The following is an 18,120-nucleotide window of genomic DNA, read 5'->3' on the forward strand; positions in this document are numbered from 1 at the left end:
AAAGCATTCCTAATGATTGGGAGAAATACAATAAAACAGTTTCCTGCTTCTGTCACTTGGCCAGGCTGGTGTGGCCGAGCAGTTCTAGGCGCTACAGTCTGGAACCGCGCGACCGCTATGGTCGTAGGTTCGAATCCTGCCTTGGGCATGGATGTGTGTGACGTCCTTAGGTTGGTTAGGTTTAAGTAGTTCTAAGTTCTAGGGGACTAATGACCTCAGAAGTTAAGTCCCATAGTGCTCAGAGCCATTTTAACCTTCTGTCACTTGTTTATTTTGCCACTACGCATTTTATAATTCACACCTCTACCTTTAGTGCAGAGTTGTTTAGTTAAACAGCTGGTGTTAGTGAAGAGAGGTTCTTGCAAAACAAATTTCCCATAGTGTACTGCAAACAGTTAGATTTAAATGTAATCTATGCTAGTAAAATTGTTTTCCAGTCTATCATACAATATTTAAGGTTTATCATAAGCTGATGGGTTATAACATCCATCCAGCAATACGCAGAGGTAATTGATAAGTCACCGCAGCCTTTAACTGAGAGAGAGAGATTATAATTTTGAGTAAAGTGAACAGTTACGTATACTGTAATCTTAATGTTGTAGAAGTTGCTTATCAGTGTAAGTAACTGTAGGAAAAGGAAGAAAGATTTGTTGTTCTCTGCTTGTGAGCTGCTTTCAGCAGATAAAGTTGGCACTGAAATCAGCACTGTGTCTTACCACATATACCTATGGGAAACATTGATTTTAACAACATGTGCATCTCAATATATGTGCATCTACCTCTGCATATGTAGTCTGACAAACCACCGTACTGCGTTTGGCAGAAGGTACCTTGTACAACTATTAGTCATTTCCTCGAGTCCTGTTCCACTTGAAAATAGAGCAAGGGGAAAACTACTGTCTAAAAGCCTCCGTATGAGCCCTAATTCCTCACATCGTATCTTCTTGGTCCTTATGTAAAATATATGTTTGCAGCAGCAGTACAATTGTTCTGCAGTCAGTACTTCAAATACTGGCTCTCTAAATTTGCACAATAGTGCTTTATGGAAAGAGCATTATTTTCCCTCCATGGATTCCCATTTGAGTTCACGAAGCATCTCCATAACACTTGCATGCAGGTTGAACCTACCAGTAACAAGTCTAGCCTCTGAATTGCTTTGATGTCTTCCTTTAATCTGGCGTGGAGGGGATCCCAAACACTTGAACAGTACTGAAAAAAATGTTACATTTGCATTCTGTACACCATCTCCTTTATGGATGAGCTACACTTCCCCAAAATTCTCTGAATAAAATGAAGTGAAGCATTCGCCTTCCTTACTACCAACCTACATGCTCATTCCAATTTATATTACTTTGCATTTTTACACTTAGATATTTAATTGAAGAAAATGTGTCAAGCTGCACCCTATTAATGCTATGTTACAGGACTGCATTTCCTGAAGAAGCTGCCATTCATCATACCAACTAGAAATCTTGTCAAGGTCACCCTATATATTCCAACAGTCACACAACAGCAACAGCTTCCTGTATGCTTCAGAGTTATCAGCAAACAGGCATAAATTACTGCTCACACTGTCTGTCAGGTCATTCATTAATTAGACAGTAAAAGTGGTCATATCACCCTTCCTTGGACACTCCTGATGATACCCTTGTTTCTGATGAACACTCACCAGTGAGGACCACATACTAGATTCCATTATTTAAAAAGTCTTCAAACCCCTCACATATCTGGAAATATAAGCTGTATGCTCAGACCTTCATCAACAATTTGCCTTGGGACACCATGTCAAATGCTTTACGGAAATCTAGGACTATGGAATGTGCCTCCATAAATGGTTTATAGAATATCATGTGAAAAATGGCAGGCGGAGTTTCACATGAGCAAAGCTTCCGAAATCCATGCTGATTTGTGGACCGAAGCTCTTCTGTCTCAAGGAAATTTCTGATATTTGCACTCAGAATGAGTTAGAGTTTTTGCAGCTGAACCATGTTAAGGATATAGGTCTGTAGTTATGTGGGTCAGTTCTTTTATTTTCCTTAATACATAGGAGTCACCTGTGCTTTTTTCCATTCACGTGGGACTTTTCGCGGGGCGAGATATTCACGGTAAATGCAGGCTAAGTAAGGGGCCAGTGGTGCAGAGTACACTCTGCAAACCAAATTGGGATTCCATCTGGACCTGGCGACTAATTGTGTTCGACCCTTTCTGTTGCTTCTCTGCACCACAGGTGTGAATTTCAGTGTCCTCCTTGTCAGAGTCTGTATGACAATCCTCTTATGGATTTTACATATGACCAGAATTTTTGCAGGTTCTTGGTAAAATCTTCACTAAGGTATGATGGTAGAAATTGTTGTATGCTTTGTGCATTGCTCTTCTTATGGACACACGAATTTCTATGAACTTTTGCCTTTCAACATTTGTGCACTCTTTTTTTGAACTAAGAGTGCAATAATTTCAGTTTCCTCAGCATTTTCCGACTCTGATTATTAAACTATAGATGGTCATTTCCATCTTTAATCTACTTACTTGGCAGGCACATATGTCTCCAGAGTGTGATTTACTATCAGTTTAAACTTTGCTCATAATCCCCCCACATCCATCATATGGGGGCTAAACAATGTCCGTTCATTGTCCCATTGGGATGCTAACAACCGCTTATCTGAAACTTCCTGGCAGATTAAAACTGTGTGCCGGACCGAGACTCAAACTCGGGACCTTTGCCTTTCGCGGGCAAGTGGTAGAGCACTTGCCCGTGAAAGGCAAAGGTCCCGAGTTCGAGTCTCGGTCTGGCACACAGTTTTAATCTGCCTGGAAGTTTCATATCAGCGCACACTCTGCTGTAGAGTGAAAATTTCATTCTAACTGCTTATCTGCTTTTTCTAGCAGAAACACTCTCCTGTCCTTCCTCATGGTTTTGTAACCATTGTCACTGTGATGATATCAATATCACTAATCACTCTTTCTATACAAATAACTTTGATAAGGTCAGGCATGATTGTTGTTACAAGGTCTAAAATATTTCCATTGTGTGTGGGTTGCGTAACTAGTTGTCCAAGGCAGTTTTGAGGAAACTTGTTGAGAAATACTTCACAAGACTATCTGTTCATACTACCTGCAGTGAATCCATAGATTTTCCAGTCTATACTTGATAGATAAAAAATCACCTCCAACCAATATGCCATGATCTGGGTATTTCTGCAATACTGGCAGTAGACTTCCGGTGAATGGCTCTTAAGACTGTGACAGTGGAACCTAGTGATTGGTAAAAACATCCAACAATTAACTTGATTTCACCTAGACCTGTTATCCGTGTCCATATAACTTCACTACGATGAACACCCACCCTCATAAGGCATGTAATCTGTCTTTCTGATATAAATTCCATGAATCACTAAATATCTCAGAGCTTTCTACTTCGGTTTTCAGGCCAGCTCTCGGTGCCAAGAATAATTTAAGCATGAAAACTTCCTGGAGGGCAGTAAACTTGAAAACTTTGTTATGAGTACTTTGTTAATTTACTACTACAATTTTGACAATTGAAGTGTGTCTTCTGTACACGTGATGTGATTTCGCTCTCTGTAAATCAACTGGCAAGTGTTCAGCAGAGGACCTCATACTATTGCCTAGCCTTTTTTTAAAAAAAAAAAAATGTGTACTCCTCAAGAACTCCACTACCAGAGTATCTGCTTCCTTTATGTAGTGCACTCCTGACATACCAACAAGAATCCTACCTACTATCTGTACCGTACAGTGCTGGTCCAGAAATCTGCAACCATGACCATCACATAATTGATGGAGTGTCTGGTTGAGACACTCTGCTAGATTCCAAACCAAAGGGTAGAGGACTACAAATTGTGAGCTGTGCTTGAAACCTGTGAGTGATGCCTCAAGTCTTCACCACTTCTGCCAGACGCCCATAGTAACTGAGAATATCCTTAGAATCCAAGTGACAGGCATCTTTGGTGCCACCAAGAGCGACAGCTTGCGCGCTACTGTACCCTGCAACATCAATAGCTGCAGACAGGACCTCCTCCACATCTATGATGAGGCCCCCTGGAAGATGTGTTTTCATTGGAATTCTTTGCAGCCCTAAATGCTGTGTTCCCTAGGGGTTCCATAATGTGCCTAACATTGGAGCTCCATATAATTAGTTAACCCCTCCCCCCTTGTGCCTGCTCAAATCCTTCTGGAGTGTGAATGGTAGAGGCCAGATGACCAAACCTCCATGTTGATTATCTGCCTTAAGTGATGCAACTGCCTAATAAGGACCACGTACCCTGCAGGATATCACTAGAGCTTGAGAGCCACATCATGCTGATGCACTCACAGTCACTTGTTTACTTGATTCACTTGTAACTGCTTGTGTATCTGTTAATGCTGATTTGGAACATGCTTTCTTTTTTGAGATTGCTTACCTATGCCAATATGGCTACAAATATGAATTCATTGCTTTTGTGGCGAATGTCACGATAGCTACATTACATGTCTACATCTTATCCACCATCATGGACTTTGTGGTTTCTTTATCCAAGAAGTATCATTTGGACTGTAACAGATCTCCTACAAAAAAGGGAAATGGAGTGGAGGAGAGATGAAAGAGAGAGCATGTTGTAGACTAAGGTGTGCTTTTTTGTTTTACAAAATCAGAAATATAACGGTCAGGTTGCTAAGGTTAGGATATACAGAGATCACCCAACCATCGGCAGCTGCAGATTATCAGATTTACGGATAATCCATGCACATGTTTGCCATTTTTAAATTATATAAAATGAAGCCCAAAATATTATGGTATAATTAGAAGGATATTTTCATTTGGAATACAGTACTAATGCATGTGATTCATGTTTTATCATCTGAAGGCGATTGAAGTCGCAATCCCACCATGGTCTGTCCCTGAAATATTTTTTCCATTATTTTCCATTTGTGACGTCTGGTAAATGGGAACATGTCTGCAGCTAATTTCCATTCTATATATTTGCCTAATCTTTTCCCTAGGAGCTGAAGGTCAATAACTTCCAGTTCGTGGTTTCAAACAAGTTACATGAAAGTAATACAATGTGCCTTAAATTTTTATGAGTAACGTGTTTTGTTACTAGCGCAGGGTAGCAGTTTCTGACAAAATAATGTACTTTGGATTATCCATGTTTTTTTGTTATCCATGCAGACTCGAGTGTTTGTTAAATCTGATAGATGAAAGTTTGCTATATATTGTTTAGCAACAATCTTTCAGTGACATACGGCTATACCTTGTTTTCAATTTAGTGTGGGCTCTAAAGACCTAATCAATGTGTAGCAGAAATGTCTCATCATCATCATCATCATCATCATCCATCATTATGATACTTCATCTGTTTCTCATGCTGGGTAGCTCCATTCTCTAATTTTCACTGATAATAGATTTTCATTTTTGTAGCATTTTTATGGCTTCTGCAATCATTACGGTAACTTACATTGGCCAGGAGACTGAGAAGAGGAAGTACTTTGGTGTGCCTCTGTTATCCGAGTGTATTGTACCAGCATTTTACAAATGTGGTCTGATAAAAAATTATTTGTGTATTGAGTGTTTGAGACAGAAAAGAAATCCTTTGTTAGATTAATATTAATTTTCAAGCTGTTCTGTATCCTTAAACAACTTGTAGTGAGTTGCCAATTGTTGCTCCAAGACGTGAGATTCATTTTCCCCATTCAGACATCAGGACAGCCTATGTATTGTAATTTTTAATGATTGGCAGTCTAACCATGAAAATGAAGCAGTGGAAAATCCAGGTTGAAATATCAACAGTATTAGTGAAAGCGTAGACTGCTACTCACTGTAAAGATGACATGTCACCGTGAAGATGACATGTTGAGTTGCAGGCAGCAGAACGAAAAGATTGTTACACATTTAGCTTTCAGCCAATGTCTTCCTCAGTCCGAGCTGCCAGAGATAGCAGTCACGTGTGCATGAGGTGTGCTTGCTTGTGTGAATGTGTGTGTATTTTCCTTTCTGAAGAAGGCATTGGCCAAAAGCAGAATGTGTAACAATCTTTTTGTTGTGCATGTCTAACAACTCAACATGTCATCTTTACTGTGAGTAGCAATTTATCCTTTTCCTAATATCGTTAAACATGAAAAGACATCCTTTTCCTAATATCGTTAAACATGAAAAGACATCCTTTTCCTAATATTGTTAAACATGAAAATGACCTCCTTTTCCTTATATTGTTAAACATGAAAATGACATCCTTTTCCTAATATTGTTAAACATGAAAATCACATAATTTCTGTTTGTACACATTCACAGGGTACTGTAAAACCTATGTCTAAGATAGCGGTGGTAACACTGCTGACAAAAGCAGCATAACTGTGCGACGACAGAAAAAGAAAAACATGCATATTAATTTTTAGTGCACTAGTGTTTTCCTCTATTCAGTTTTTGTTCAGTGTAAGTGAACAGAGGGTGACTGGAAATGTAGCAATTTGGAAGGAAAAGAAAGAGGTTAGTGTCAGCATCAGTTACTACAGGTTCATTCACCCAGCTTTGAGTTTTGCAATACACTGTTTAAGTGCACAGTCTTCTCCTGTAATCCGTATTGTTATTAATATACTATTTGTACTATCAAATTTTATACCTGTCAGTTGTAAAATAGTTTCAGAATACACGTTGCTTCATCTTGTCAGTGAGTTGGATTTGATTATTTTCTCTTTATACCCATTCCCCAAATGATGAGATGGGAACTGAATCCACTTATTGAAATACTATCTTCCAACAACTTGTAAAACATTACAAGTAATTGAAGAGAACCATGACATTTATTTGTTTTAGGTGCGACCAATTCAAAAACGGCAACAAGAAAGTTTTGACCGAATACTAAAATGCATCACTCACCTGATTTATCTGCTTGTGGAAACTGCACGTTCACCTGATGAGCGCAAACATGTTGCTCATATGGTGGAGGAATTAATTCAGTCAAATCCCCGATCAGCTTCAACTGGTGACACATTGCTTCACTTGTGTGTTTCAAGGCTGAATACAATAAAAAGTTCCTATTTTCAAGATGACAACCAGGTAAGATGTTTTTACACACACACTTGCTAAATATAAGAGTTTGAAAGTTATTGGGGAAATAAAATCTCCTGAAGATGAATGTTGTCTGTGCTTTTATTTCATGTGGTCACTGTAAGTACTGTAGATTTACTTTATACTTTGTTTTTTTCATATTAAGGAGATGAAAATGATTAATTATTTTCCTTTGGTAAGCTGTGATCTCCAGGATTGTGCAGATAATTAGGTCTCTGTTTGAATCGACCTTTATTTCCCTTAAGGGATTTCTGTGTAGATTACTGCTTCTCTTAGAAACTCACCCATTATTTTTTGTTGATCACTGAGTAACATTAAAACCCAACGCAGTAATAAAAGTTGAGAATTCAATCCTTCTGAGCAAAGGCCTACAAAAATTAGACAAACTATTAATTAGTTAGTTCCACATTACGTAGACCATTGATTTGAATTTTTTATAGAATGGTGTAGAAAAGGTCGACTGTGGACCTCAGATGTATACGGTGGTGAGGGACAAGTTGGTTCTTTTGAGAAATTGTGCAAAAAAGTTTCAATAAAATCTTGTAAGTAAGATATTTCAAGTACAAGAAATGGGATTTTTTTTCCCATTCAATAAGTCACAGTTTTCAAATGTGTCTACAGTAACAGCATTCTTTTGAAATTGTAAATTCTACCCAAAATTTGCTTGCTGGGTAAATTAACAGAGCTTTACTCTGAAACCTCTCAAAATATAAATGTAAAAGGTTCATATTGTTTCAGTTTTTGATACTAAGATTCACATTAACAATTTTTGCATTAACAAAGTATAATAACCCCAAAAATTAATGTATGATTCAGCACAAGCACAATACAAAATTAATTGAAACAAGCACCTTACTACAGCGTGCAAACAATTTTGAGGATGAGATTTTCACTCTGCAGCAGAGTTGCGCTGATATGAAACTCCCTGGCAGATTAAAACTGTGTGCCGGACCGAGTCTCGCAGTTTTAATCTGCCAGGAAGTTTCAATTTTGAGGATGGTCCATAACACTTCTAGCATCACTTGGTCACATAAATTCATGTAAACTATGGTAAAGGACACAATATTTTTTTACATCCTTACACAAATTTCTTAGCTGATTTTCAAGAACTTTTGAAGTGCATTTCTGTTCAGAAATGTAGTCACAGTTTTTTTTCTGAGGCATAGTTGACCAAATCATATTTGGATTCATACCTAAAAAGCCTTTTTCTGTTTGTAACACTGCATGCATTACTACTACTGGCAGCCATGTTTTTGGCACTTAATCACTATTTGCATGCATATATCGTGACAACGTTGCTGTTAGTGAGAAACTGAAACTTGAGATAGAGGTTTCTTATTTCTGATCGACTGTCCCTTACCACTGTATACAGAGAAGGTCTTGAATTTACAAGCTACTTATACATGATTTGCTTACATGTATGGGTGTACGCTGGCCATTCACTGATTACTAGATAGTGCAGTATCTTAAATGTAATAAAAGTGGACATATTAGTCTTTGACATTGCTCGTATTTCTTGTGGAACATATTTAAACAACAAAATTAAACACCTTTGTCTCCTAAACTACACTTGATAATAGATTTTAATTAAAAATTTGCATATAAACAGATGATTCATACAGAAGAAACATTTTCCATTTATATTTAAAATATTCTTTTCTGTATGTCAGACATTTTTTTTGTTATTGGGAAGATTATTATGGCTAAATGTTTTAACACCTTTTTGAGACACTGAGAGCTTTAGTGGTGAGTAATAATCACTTGTTTCTTGTAGCTCAGTAGGTGTTTTCATTATGTATATACACATTTAAAGGTCTCATTATCATCTGTCCAAAATTACTTTAGGATTTACACTTTGGCAGGAGCACATGGAAGTGTGGAACACAGTTGCCACGTCCCACACGGATACATGTGTAATTTTACATTTCAGTCAGCTCACTCAAACAGGCAGATTATTCTTTTTATAAATATGGAAACAGCATCAGTGTGTTACTTTAATCACGGCAGTATATTATTAAGACGATATACCAACAGTTTACAAACATGCATTTTCTAATGACATACCAAATTTTTGCCGTGTGATAAACTTTTTTGTTGTTGAAGTATTTTAAGAATGCATCATATTTTCATATGTTTGTCGAGATCTCTAATGCAAGATTAAGTGTATTTATCATGGCGGGGAAACATATCGTAAATAGTGATGCAAGACAGCCAGAGTTACCCTCGGTGACCGGTTTTGGGATATACCCAGTCTCAACCCAACCTATGTATAAAAGTTAAAATTACAATACATACAAACACATGTTTGCAGTAAATACAAGTGCAAAGCATAAATGGATAGCATATCACAGCCAGTACATACCAATGTTTGCCAAGAAAAATGTCTGTCCAAAATAGCAGTAAATAAAATGGGTACATGTGTGTATTGTCCCAACTAATTTTCATGAAAGAATGATAGTAGTCAAGTTAGAGGCTACTAGGAAACCTAGAAGAGGTGGTGCCCTCTTCAGGTCATGAGTGTTTTCTTTCAGGGAAGGTTGTTTCTGTAGCAGTATAAAAATGATTACATATGTGGCACATATGAATGGTTTATAAGAAAACTTATCTACAAAAATGAAATACAATTTAATACTAAGGGTAAGACTTACGTGGAATAAGGCATGAAAATATCAATACTTCTTCATAGAATTACAATTCAGCATTGCTGCATTGTAGCCTACATAGCATTGCCATTTCATAACACAGTTGTGGCAGAGATGCTAAACATGAGCATAAATTGGAAACAAATATTTAAAAACAAATTCAAAAAACATTGCATTAAAAAATATCCACAAGCCTAGTCATTTTTACATGTTTTGAAATAAAAAGTGGTCCAGTATATGCCGTACATAGAGAGAGAGAGACAAAATAGTATCACATGTAGAAGTAATTAAATAAAATAAACTGTAATTATATAAGCAGTAGCATCTGAGCAATCAGTACAGATAACCTGGAAAGGACCAATGTATGGCAGAAGGGGGATAGGGAGGGGGTCTAAGGGAAAGGGAAGGAGGAAGGGGGGGTGGAGAAAACCAGTAGGTTAAGAGCTGAGTAGATAAATTGGGTGGATCAGGTTCGAGAGGGGCAGGAAGAACCCAAGAGTGGGGGAGGGTGAGGTGAGGGAGGGGAGGGGCCATTGTAGATGGCTAGGGGGATCAAGATTAAGGACTCCAGGAAAGTAAGCTGTAATGCTTATTTTCAGGAGTGCAAAACAATGACATGCATAAAAATAAGCTCTGCATTGCACTACATAATCTCCATAATTATACATAAAATTATTTTTGGAAGAAAAAAATGATAAAACATAGCGGCTGGGATTTAACTCTTATCAAGCACAGGCTACTCTCAAGGCACATGGGACACACATTCCAAACCATACTTTGAATGCCCACAATGCACGCAAATCTTTTAGAAAAGGTATAGCATTATCAAAAGTAGACTTTGCAAGAGGCACTCGTAGCTATGTAATTAGTGATTAAAGTAAATAACAAAATTATAAATAAGGAAAGACGAGAGGGAGGTGGAAGCTAAAGTGCAAAGGATGAATATCATAGTCAGTTAGGATAGATAAGTGTTTAAAAAAATACAGGATGTGTAAATGAGCATTAATTAAAACGCAAATACAACAAATACATTAAATTGAATAAAATAGCACATTACAGTAACTGCTATACAACCTAACATGAACAAGCCACTCTCAAGGTTAAAAACATCATGACACTTGGGAAAAAAACAAAGAACAGGTTTTGGACCATCTCAAATACTGCTAAAGCCAATAGATTTTTTTTTAGAGGAGATGACACTTAGGAAAGGATCTTAGCCACTTATAATACAATAAGTGTTGAAAATATACATGGTATAAATGAGCATAAATTGCAGTCTGAATACAATGACTACATTAAATTGAATAAAATTGCATACTATAATAGAGTGTATGCAGAATAATGTGGCTGGTAGATATGCAGTCGGCAGGTCGTGCATGGGGAGAACGGGAGAGGGAGGGGTTACAGGCAGGTGCAGTAGGGCAAAATTCTGAGCCCTGGAGGGAAGTGCTGTTCTAAACTGAAGCCTACGCTCACATTTTTTGTAAATATTAAGTTGAGCCCTTTCACACCTACACTTACATGATGACCATTCAAAAATATCTGTCACCTCTGCTGTGGTTAGTATCTAAAAAGAAGTCCATTGAAAAAGCAACAAAAGTAGCGATTTGTTTCTTCCTGGCTTGTTAGCCATTTGTAACCTTCAGAGAAGCATCATGAGTGACAAATTATGAGTAAAAACTACACATTTCTCTTGTTGCCATGTTAAAATTTGCTTGTTTTGCCAAAACACTGTTGAGCTTACACAGTGTCATCTCACTGACCTGTTGTGCAGAGAATTCTGAAACAGTGATGAACAGAGGAAAAGTAGGGTGAATAGCTTATGAAAAAGCATTTGCTCAGCACAAAAATAAACATATAATGTCTTCACTTATTTTGTTCCAAAACCCATAGCATTTCTTGTTTCACCAGTTATTGATGGACCTTAAAAATTACATTATTTCATTGAAAAAATTGGTAGTTAGTGAAATAACATGGTAGATAATGAAGTTTCACATGTTAACCATATAGCAAATTTCTCCTCTTTGTGTGCTATCATTTGCCAAAATCTCATTTCTTTATCTCAGACTGTTTATGAAAAATGAGGAATGTTGTGGATATTTTACTCTGGCTATGTCGCTGCCATCCAAGATCACAAATGAGTGTGTTACATCAGGTCAGTTTTCTTGTGATTGGTCTAAAGCAAAATTCAGTATGTTGGCTAAATTTGTTACCCAGCAACATATTATGGTATATGCACCAGACAAAAAATCAGCACCAAACACAAAATCATTGGAACCCGTATTTTTCATTGCAAATTGTTTTGAATTTTGCACAGTGTCTTACTTATAGGCAAATGTCACAGTTACTACGACCATTAATGAAATGATGGGCACATCATCGTGAAGCTGACACATAAACCTATAAGTAAGGCAAACGTGAACTTTTTTACCAAACAATTTCTGTAAAATTGTTCGAAAAACATTGCAGGGTGTGCGTCTAGATTATGTCATCAACTGGCGAGAAGGGGGCAATGTCAGCCTCCACACGCACATTCTAAATAATTGCAGAAATGTTAATTACAACATATTTCTGAAGAGTGCAAGGAATCTGTTAAACAAAATTATACCTGTTCATATAGAGCTTATCATGTTCTTTTAATGTGTTCTTAAAAAATCTCCAATTCTTCCAAGATGTCCATGTGTGACCCCTTTGTTGAATAATGCAGGACTTCCAAAGTACTGCATTTACGCAAGTGTAAGATGGCCCTGAATGTAAGACAACCTCTCTTTTTATAAGAGGAACCTTGAGAAAAAATTGTGTAACATATCCTGACTAATCAGAATTACAAACTGTATTATCTGCCTAAAACAGTAGCATTATATCTATTCTAAACTTAGGCCATTTATATATTGCCTACATTTTGATAAGACAAGGAGAAGTAAAATAAACAAAAATAAATTGCTTACATTAATTTTTATTTTCACTTCCTTTTTTGCTTACTAAGCCTGTTGTCAGGGGTATCACTGTTTATAATCACTATCATACTAATAGCACAGCTATGACATTTATATATTCATTGTCACAAGTATTTGGTTGTTGCTTCTGAAAATGTTGTGATTTCTGATGTAGTCGTTACGGTGGGAGCTGAGAACACAGCTTCCCCCCCCCCCCCCCCCAAATACATATCTGATTTCACTTCTATTCATAAAAATCCATGTACATGGTATAGAAAGCCTCGGTTAGCAGCATGACAAAATTTGCTGCCCGCTCACCAAGCTGCTCCCCACACTCATTCTAGTTATCACCCAAGATGTTATCATTGTTCCCCTCCAATCTTTCCATAGTGCCGTGCTTGGGCAACTGTTAAACAAACTGCAATAGATTCTAGGGTGCAGGTCATACGTAACAACACTGACTAATACATAAATAAAAGATCGCAGTCACTATTCAGTCCAGTTCTCAAACTTTTTTTCGTGTCATTACTATCTGCACAGCGGGTCTTGCCGCTATTATTTATTTTTACGATAAAACAATTACACTTAGTTTGATATGTTTTATTTCATTTCTTAGACACGTAATTTTGGTTTAATTTTCTTTCTTGTTTCATCTGAATGTCACCATCTTGCTCCAAAGCTGACTAAAAAATGGTAATTTCTTTATTCGGTATTCTAATAAGTGAAAAGCAACCACATTTCTCCTTGTAGCCCACTTGGTACATCGTTAAAGTCTCTAATAACCAAATAAAGCATTGGATTGAGTTCAAAATCAAGTATGTTTTGAAGGACTACATTTTTGCCTTTCAATACTGCCTTTACTTAAAAAGCACCCCAAATATTTGTATACAGTATCCATACTTGTATAAGATCTTTTGTCACAAACACGTTGAAATACAGCAAGAGCTTATAAGATGATGAAAGTTCATGCTATGTCCTCTTGTATTTCACAAAATTATAAAATTTTAGGCAGAGCAATAGATTGTAGACTGTGGTGGAAGATAGTTCATATTTTCTCATGTATCCCATGCATTAGTGCCACACAAGTCAAATATTAAATGATTGTTCAAGCAGGGTTGTTTGAGCAGGGCCAATACGGTATCGAGTGCTACAGCGTATTGGGAAATCTCAAGCATGTTCTAGCACAAGTATCATCTGCGCAACCTACCATTCCATATTCTTCATACTAAATCTGCACGTGATGTCAGTAGCCAAAGCTTCATCTGTGACTGTAAAATGACCCTTATGTCAATCTATTAAACAACATAAAAATGTTGAGCTCAGCAACAATAGTTTCATCTGGGAATATAAGACAACCCTATATTTTTCAACTGACGATTTGGGAAATACTTCGTCTTATAATCAAGTAAATATGTTAGTATTTATATTACCAGCAGAGCGGTGCTCCTTTTGAAGATGTTGACCGAATGCTGTCTTATTGTTCGGATTAGCATGCTCATTATAATAGGTGATAAAATTTCTAGCACTCTGGCCTATGTAGAAGGACTCACAAGAACCACTTTGTAGATGATATACCCCAAGGAACTAAATTTTTTTCTCATTTATGCAAGTATGTATGCTAGTATTTTAGATATGCCAACCTCTTTGTTTAGAAATAATGAAAGTGGTACGGATAACAGGGCCTAAGTATTGCAGCAGTTACATTGTAAACAGCAACATTTATTTTGTGTGATACAGATTGAATTACTGAGGTGAACTTCCTTTGTAATTAGTTGCTATTAAGGCCTTGTTATTAAGATTTTAAAACTTAAGAAGCGAAATCCACCTGTGCTCCAGTTCTACAAGTATAATGGAAAAAATCCCCTGATATCACTGTCTTTGTCATTGTTGTCATTTAATGAAGTTTTGTCTCCCCCACTGAATGTTCCGAAAGAGCTTCATTCTGCCATGCTTTTTCCATGACACTCTTCATTTGTTCGACAGCTTTCTACCAATCTTCAGAACTGACGTTTCTGACAGCTTCTCTTGTGAGTGCTTCGACTGCAGACAGGGTACGTTTATTGTTATTTCTGGCAATGTAACGTTTAATTTGGGCCCATGTTAACTCTATTGGGTTGAAATGACAGTAGTAAGGTAGTAGCCTAACAACTGTATGCCCATGTTTTTTTGCCAGTTTGTCAATTTCGTATAGCTGCAACTGTGGCTTATGAAGATAGATTTTTTTTCTCGTAAGCTCCACATTTTAAGGTCATCACTTATCGACATTATGACACTGAAATCAATCAATCATTTCCTCCTTTTAGTTTGATATTGCAGATGCCTTGTCAACAGGTGAACTGTAAGGAGTATTATGTAAATTGTTGATGGTTTTTTCAAGATTTTCTTTTAGTGAATCTTTGAATGATTTTTTAAAGGTAACGTGCATCATTTCTTCATGTAACATGGTCCATTTATTCATGATAGTCTCCTGTTTTCTTTGATTTAAAAATCAAGTGACTGGGAGGAAACCTTGCAGTGTGCCTGCATAAAGAAGAGTAAGTCTGCACCCCTTGCAACAAGGCATTGCCATTGTTCCTGTAGCTGTGTGTCATCTGTTCAGCCCTGCCTGACAACGTGACCAGAATTGACGTACGTTTCATCAAGCCACACCACTCCATCGATACTTATGCTACAGATGTCCCTTAAAAATTGGTATCACCAGGCAGCTATATCCTCTCTCTCTCCATTAACACATTACAGCCACAGAAGTGTCCATAGTGAAAGTCTTAAGTTGTGTGAAACTGCTGCCAAGGATGTGCAACTGCCTTGAAAAACTACTGATTCCTTAACAACAGAAACAATCAGTTTTGACAATATAATTTAATTGGATGGATAACAAATCTACTCACCAAGCGGTAGCAGAAATCACAAATAAAAGACGATTGTAATTAGGCAAGCTTTTGCAGCCAGTGGCTCCTTCTTCATGCAGAAGAATTGAAGGTGAAGGTAGAGGGTGAAGGAAAAGGACTGGAGAGGTTTAGGAAAAGGGATAGATTTTTGGAAAGTCACTCAGAACTGCAGGACAGCGGAGACTTACCACACAGGATGAGAAACTTTCTTTCTCATACCAGCAACAACCGTCATGCCAGACGGCCATTGCTGTGGCTGGGTAGTGCTCACAAGGCAAGCCTCTGATTGTTGTGGGTAGTACCAGGGCGAATGTTTGGTACATGAAACGTGTTACTGTCTGACCTCTCTTCTACGGCTGTGTGTCTTCTTAGGAATAGTTCTGTCTCAGTTCCTCTTTCTGCCTTCCCGCCTTTTCCCCCTTGGCTACCCCGTGGGGGGGAGGACCAGGCCTGCTGGCATGGGACAAAACCCTGGTCTGTGCAAGGACTGATGGGGAGACTTTTGCCACCACCAAACCTCTTTTTTGTGTGGAACACGTTGAGGACAAGTTTGGTGAAGTTGAGACCTTAAACAAGATGATATCTGTCTCCGTCCTTATAAAGACAACTACTGGCTGCCAGTCGGCCTCCCTCTGGGCTTGCAATCACTTAGGTGACATCCTAGTGAATATTACACCTCACAAGTCTCTGAATATGACACAGGGCATGATTTTCCGTAGGGATCTTTTCCTACAGTTCAGTTTAGGGCTAATCTGGAACGACGGGGCATTCGTTTCATCTGGTGTGTCCAGAGGGGCCCTAAGGATTATTGCATAGACTCTGGCACTTTCATCGTGGCCTTTGAGGAGGATACCCTGCCCAAGAAGATTGAGGTGATGGTATACAGATGGGACGTGAAACCATTCATTCCATCTCCCATGCATTGCTTCCATTGCCTCATGCTCAGCCGCATGTCCTCATGATGCTATGCCACCCCCATGTGTGATGACTGTGGCTACCCTCTTCATGTGGGAAACTCTTGCACCCCACTGCCTGGTCTACATTCTCCTTACTCACTGGAGTGTCCAGTGTATACAAAGGAAAAAAAAAAAAGAGTCCAGGAAATAAAGATGCTTGGCCATCTCAGCTACATTGAGGCCGGGAAGAAGTTTGACAGACTTCACCAAGTGACTCTCTCATCTACCTCTGCCTCAGTTACATCTTCCCCTCCTCCCCCATCCTTTCCCACTTCCCTTTCCCCCCTGCACCCCCAGTAGCTCCTGTCCCTTCCCCTCAAGGAACCCCTCCCTCCTCGCCCCCCTTCCCCTCCCACCTACCCCTTCTTCCGCCCCTCCTCCTCCTCCTCCTCCTCCTCCTCCTTGGCCGCAAAAGTAATCCTCTTCTCTGTCTCTTGCTAAGAATGGGGCCCTCTCTTGGAACACCCCTCATTGGCATTCTCAAGATAGGAAGCCTGCAACCTCATGTCGGCCAAGAAACCTACGCTCTTGAGTGCCCCAAAGTCACTTGCTCTCTGTCCAGTCCGGACATGGCTGCTGTCTATTCCCACCGAGGTAGGAGGAGAAGATGAAGAAGAAGAAGAAGAAGCGGAAATCCAAGGACGAGGCTTTTCCAACATCCCAGGGGGCTTCACCCCCTCTTTCTCAGTTCAAATCAGACCCAGTTTTTATGGATGACACCCCATTCTTGTCAGTAACGACTATTGTCTCAGTGGCATGACCTCCCCTCGGATTTTTTGTGTCTACCCTTGAGTCGCCACATGATAATCTTGTGGACTTGCAACAGATATTACCATCACATACTGCAAATACAACAACTTGTTTCCCCTTAGTCTGCATTCTGTCTTGCTCTTCAAGAAATGCACTTCCTTAATGACCACTCTCAAACGTTTCTTGGTTATTGGGCGAATGTGCCAACCTCAAGATAGCATCTGGAGTTGTCTGCACTTTGGTTCCCACTGATGTCACTAGCGACTGGATCCCCCTTCGTACCAACCCGGAAGCAATAGTGGTACAAGTGCAAATGATCCCAGCAGTCACCAATTGCAGTGTCTATCTCCCTCCAGGTAGGCCACTTCTGTATGTTGAACTGCCTAATTTAATATAGCAACTGCCACACCCGTATCTCCTCCTCAGGGACTTCAATGCACAACATTTCCTGTGGGAAGGGGGGGGGGGGGGGTTAGCAGTCTTCTAATTGGCCAGGGTCTCATCCTACAGGGTGTTCTGTGTACTGATCCATCAGCCCTTGCAGAACACCTCACGACACACTTTGCGAAAACATCAGTGTCCTCTTCCTATCCTGCTACGTTTCTCTGGCAGAAATGATGAGTTGATGAAACCCCCCTTTGTTTTCAAACCCCATCAAGCTGAAGTCTGTAATGAACCCTTCACTGAGTGGGAATTCTTGCAGGCTGTTACTTCTTCAAATGACACGGCCCCAGGCCTGGATTCCATCCACAACCAGGTGATCCAACACTCGGACATTACCCAGTGGCAACATATACTCAGGGTCTTGAAGCGCATTTGGCTCATGGGTGTCTTTCCCTCACCACAGTGAGACAGCATAGTCATCCCCGTACTTAAGCCCAGGAAGAA

The 18,120-nt window shown here is 38.9% G+C and overlaps 1 protein-coding gene across 1 annotated transcript in view; it reads left to right on the forward strand.

Annotated features, from left to right (window-relative positions):
* Positions 1–18,120, forward strand: part of LOC126473327 (protein fem-1 homolog A) — a 66,678-nt gene that overhangs the window by 27,223 nt on the left and 21,335 nt on the right. Inside the window, exon 3 of the mRNA XM_050100313.1 lies at positions 6,806–7,048. Within this exon, the coding sequence (XP_049956270.1) occupies positions 6,806–7,048 (243 nt within the window). The remainder of the gene's footprint in view (positions 1–6,805; positions 7,049–18,120) is intronic.

This window comes from Schistocerca serialis, chromosome 4 (assembly GCF_023864345.2).
Source record: "Schistocerca serialis cubense isolate TAMUIC-IGC-003099 chromosome 4, iqSchSeri2.2, whole genome shotgun sequence".
Classification (NCBI taxonomy): Eukaryota; Metazoa; Arthropoda; class Insecta; order Orthoptera; family Acrididae; genus Schistocerca; species Schistocerca serialis.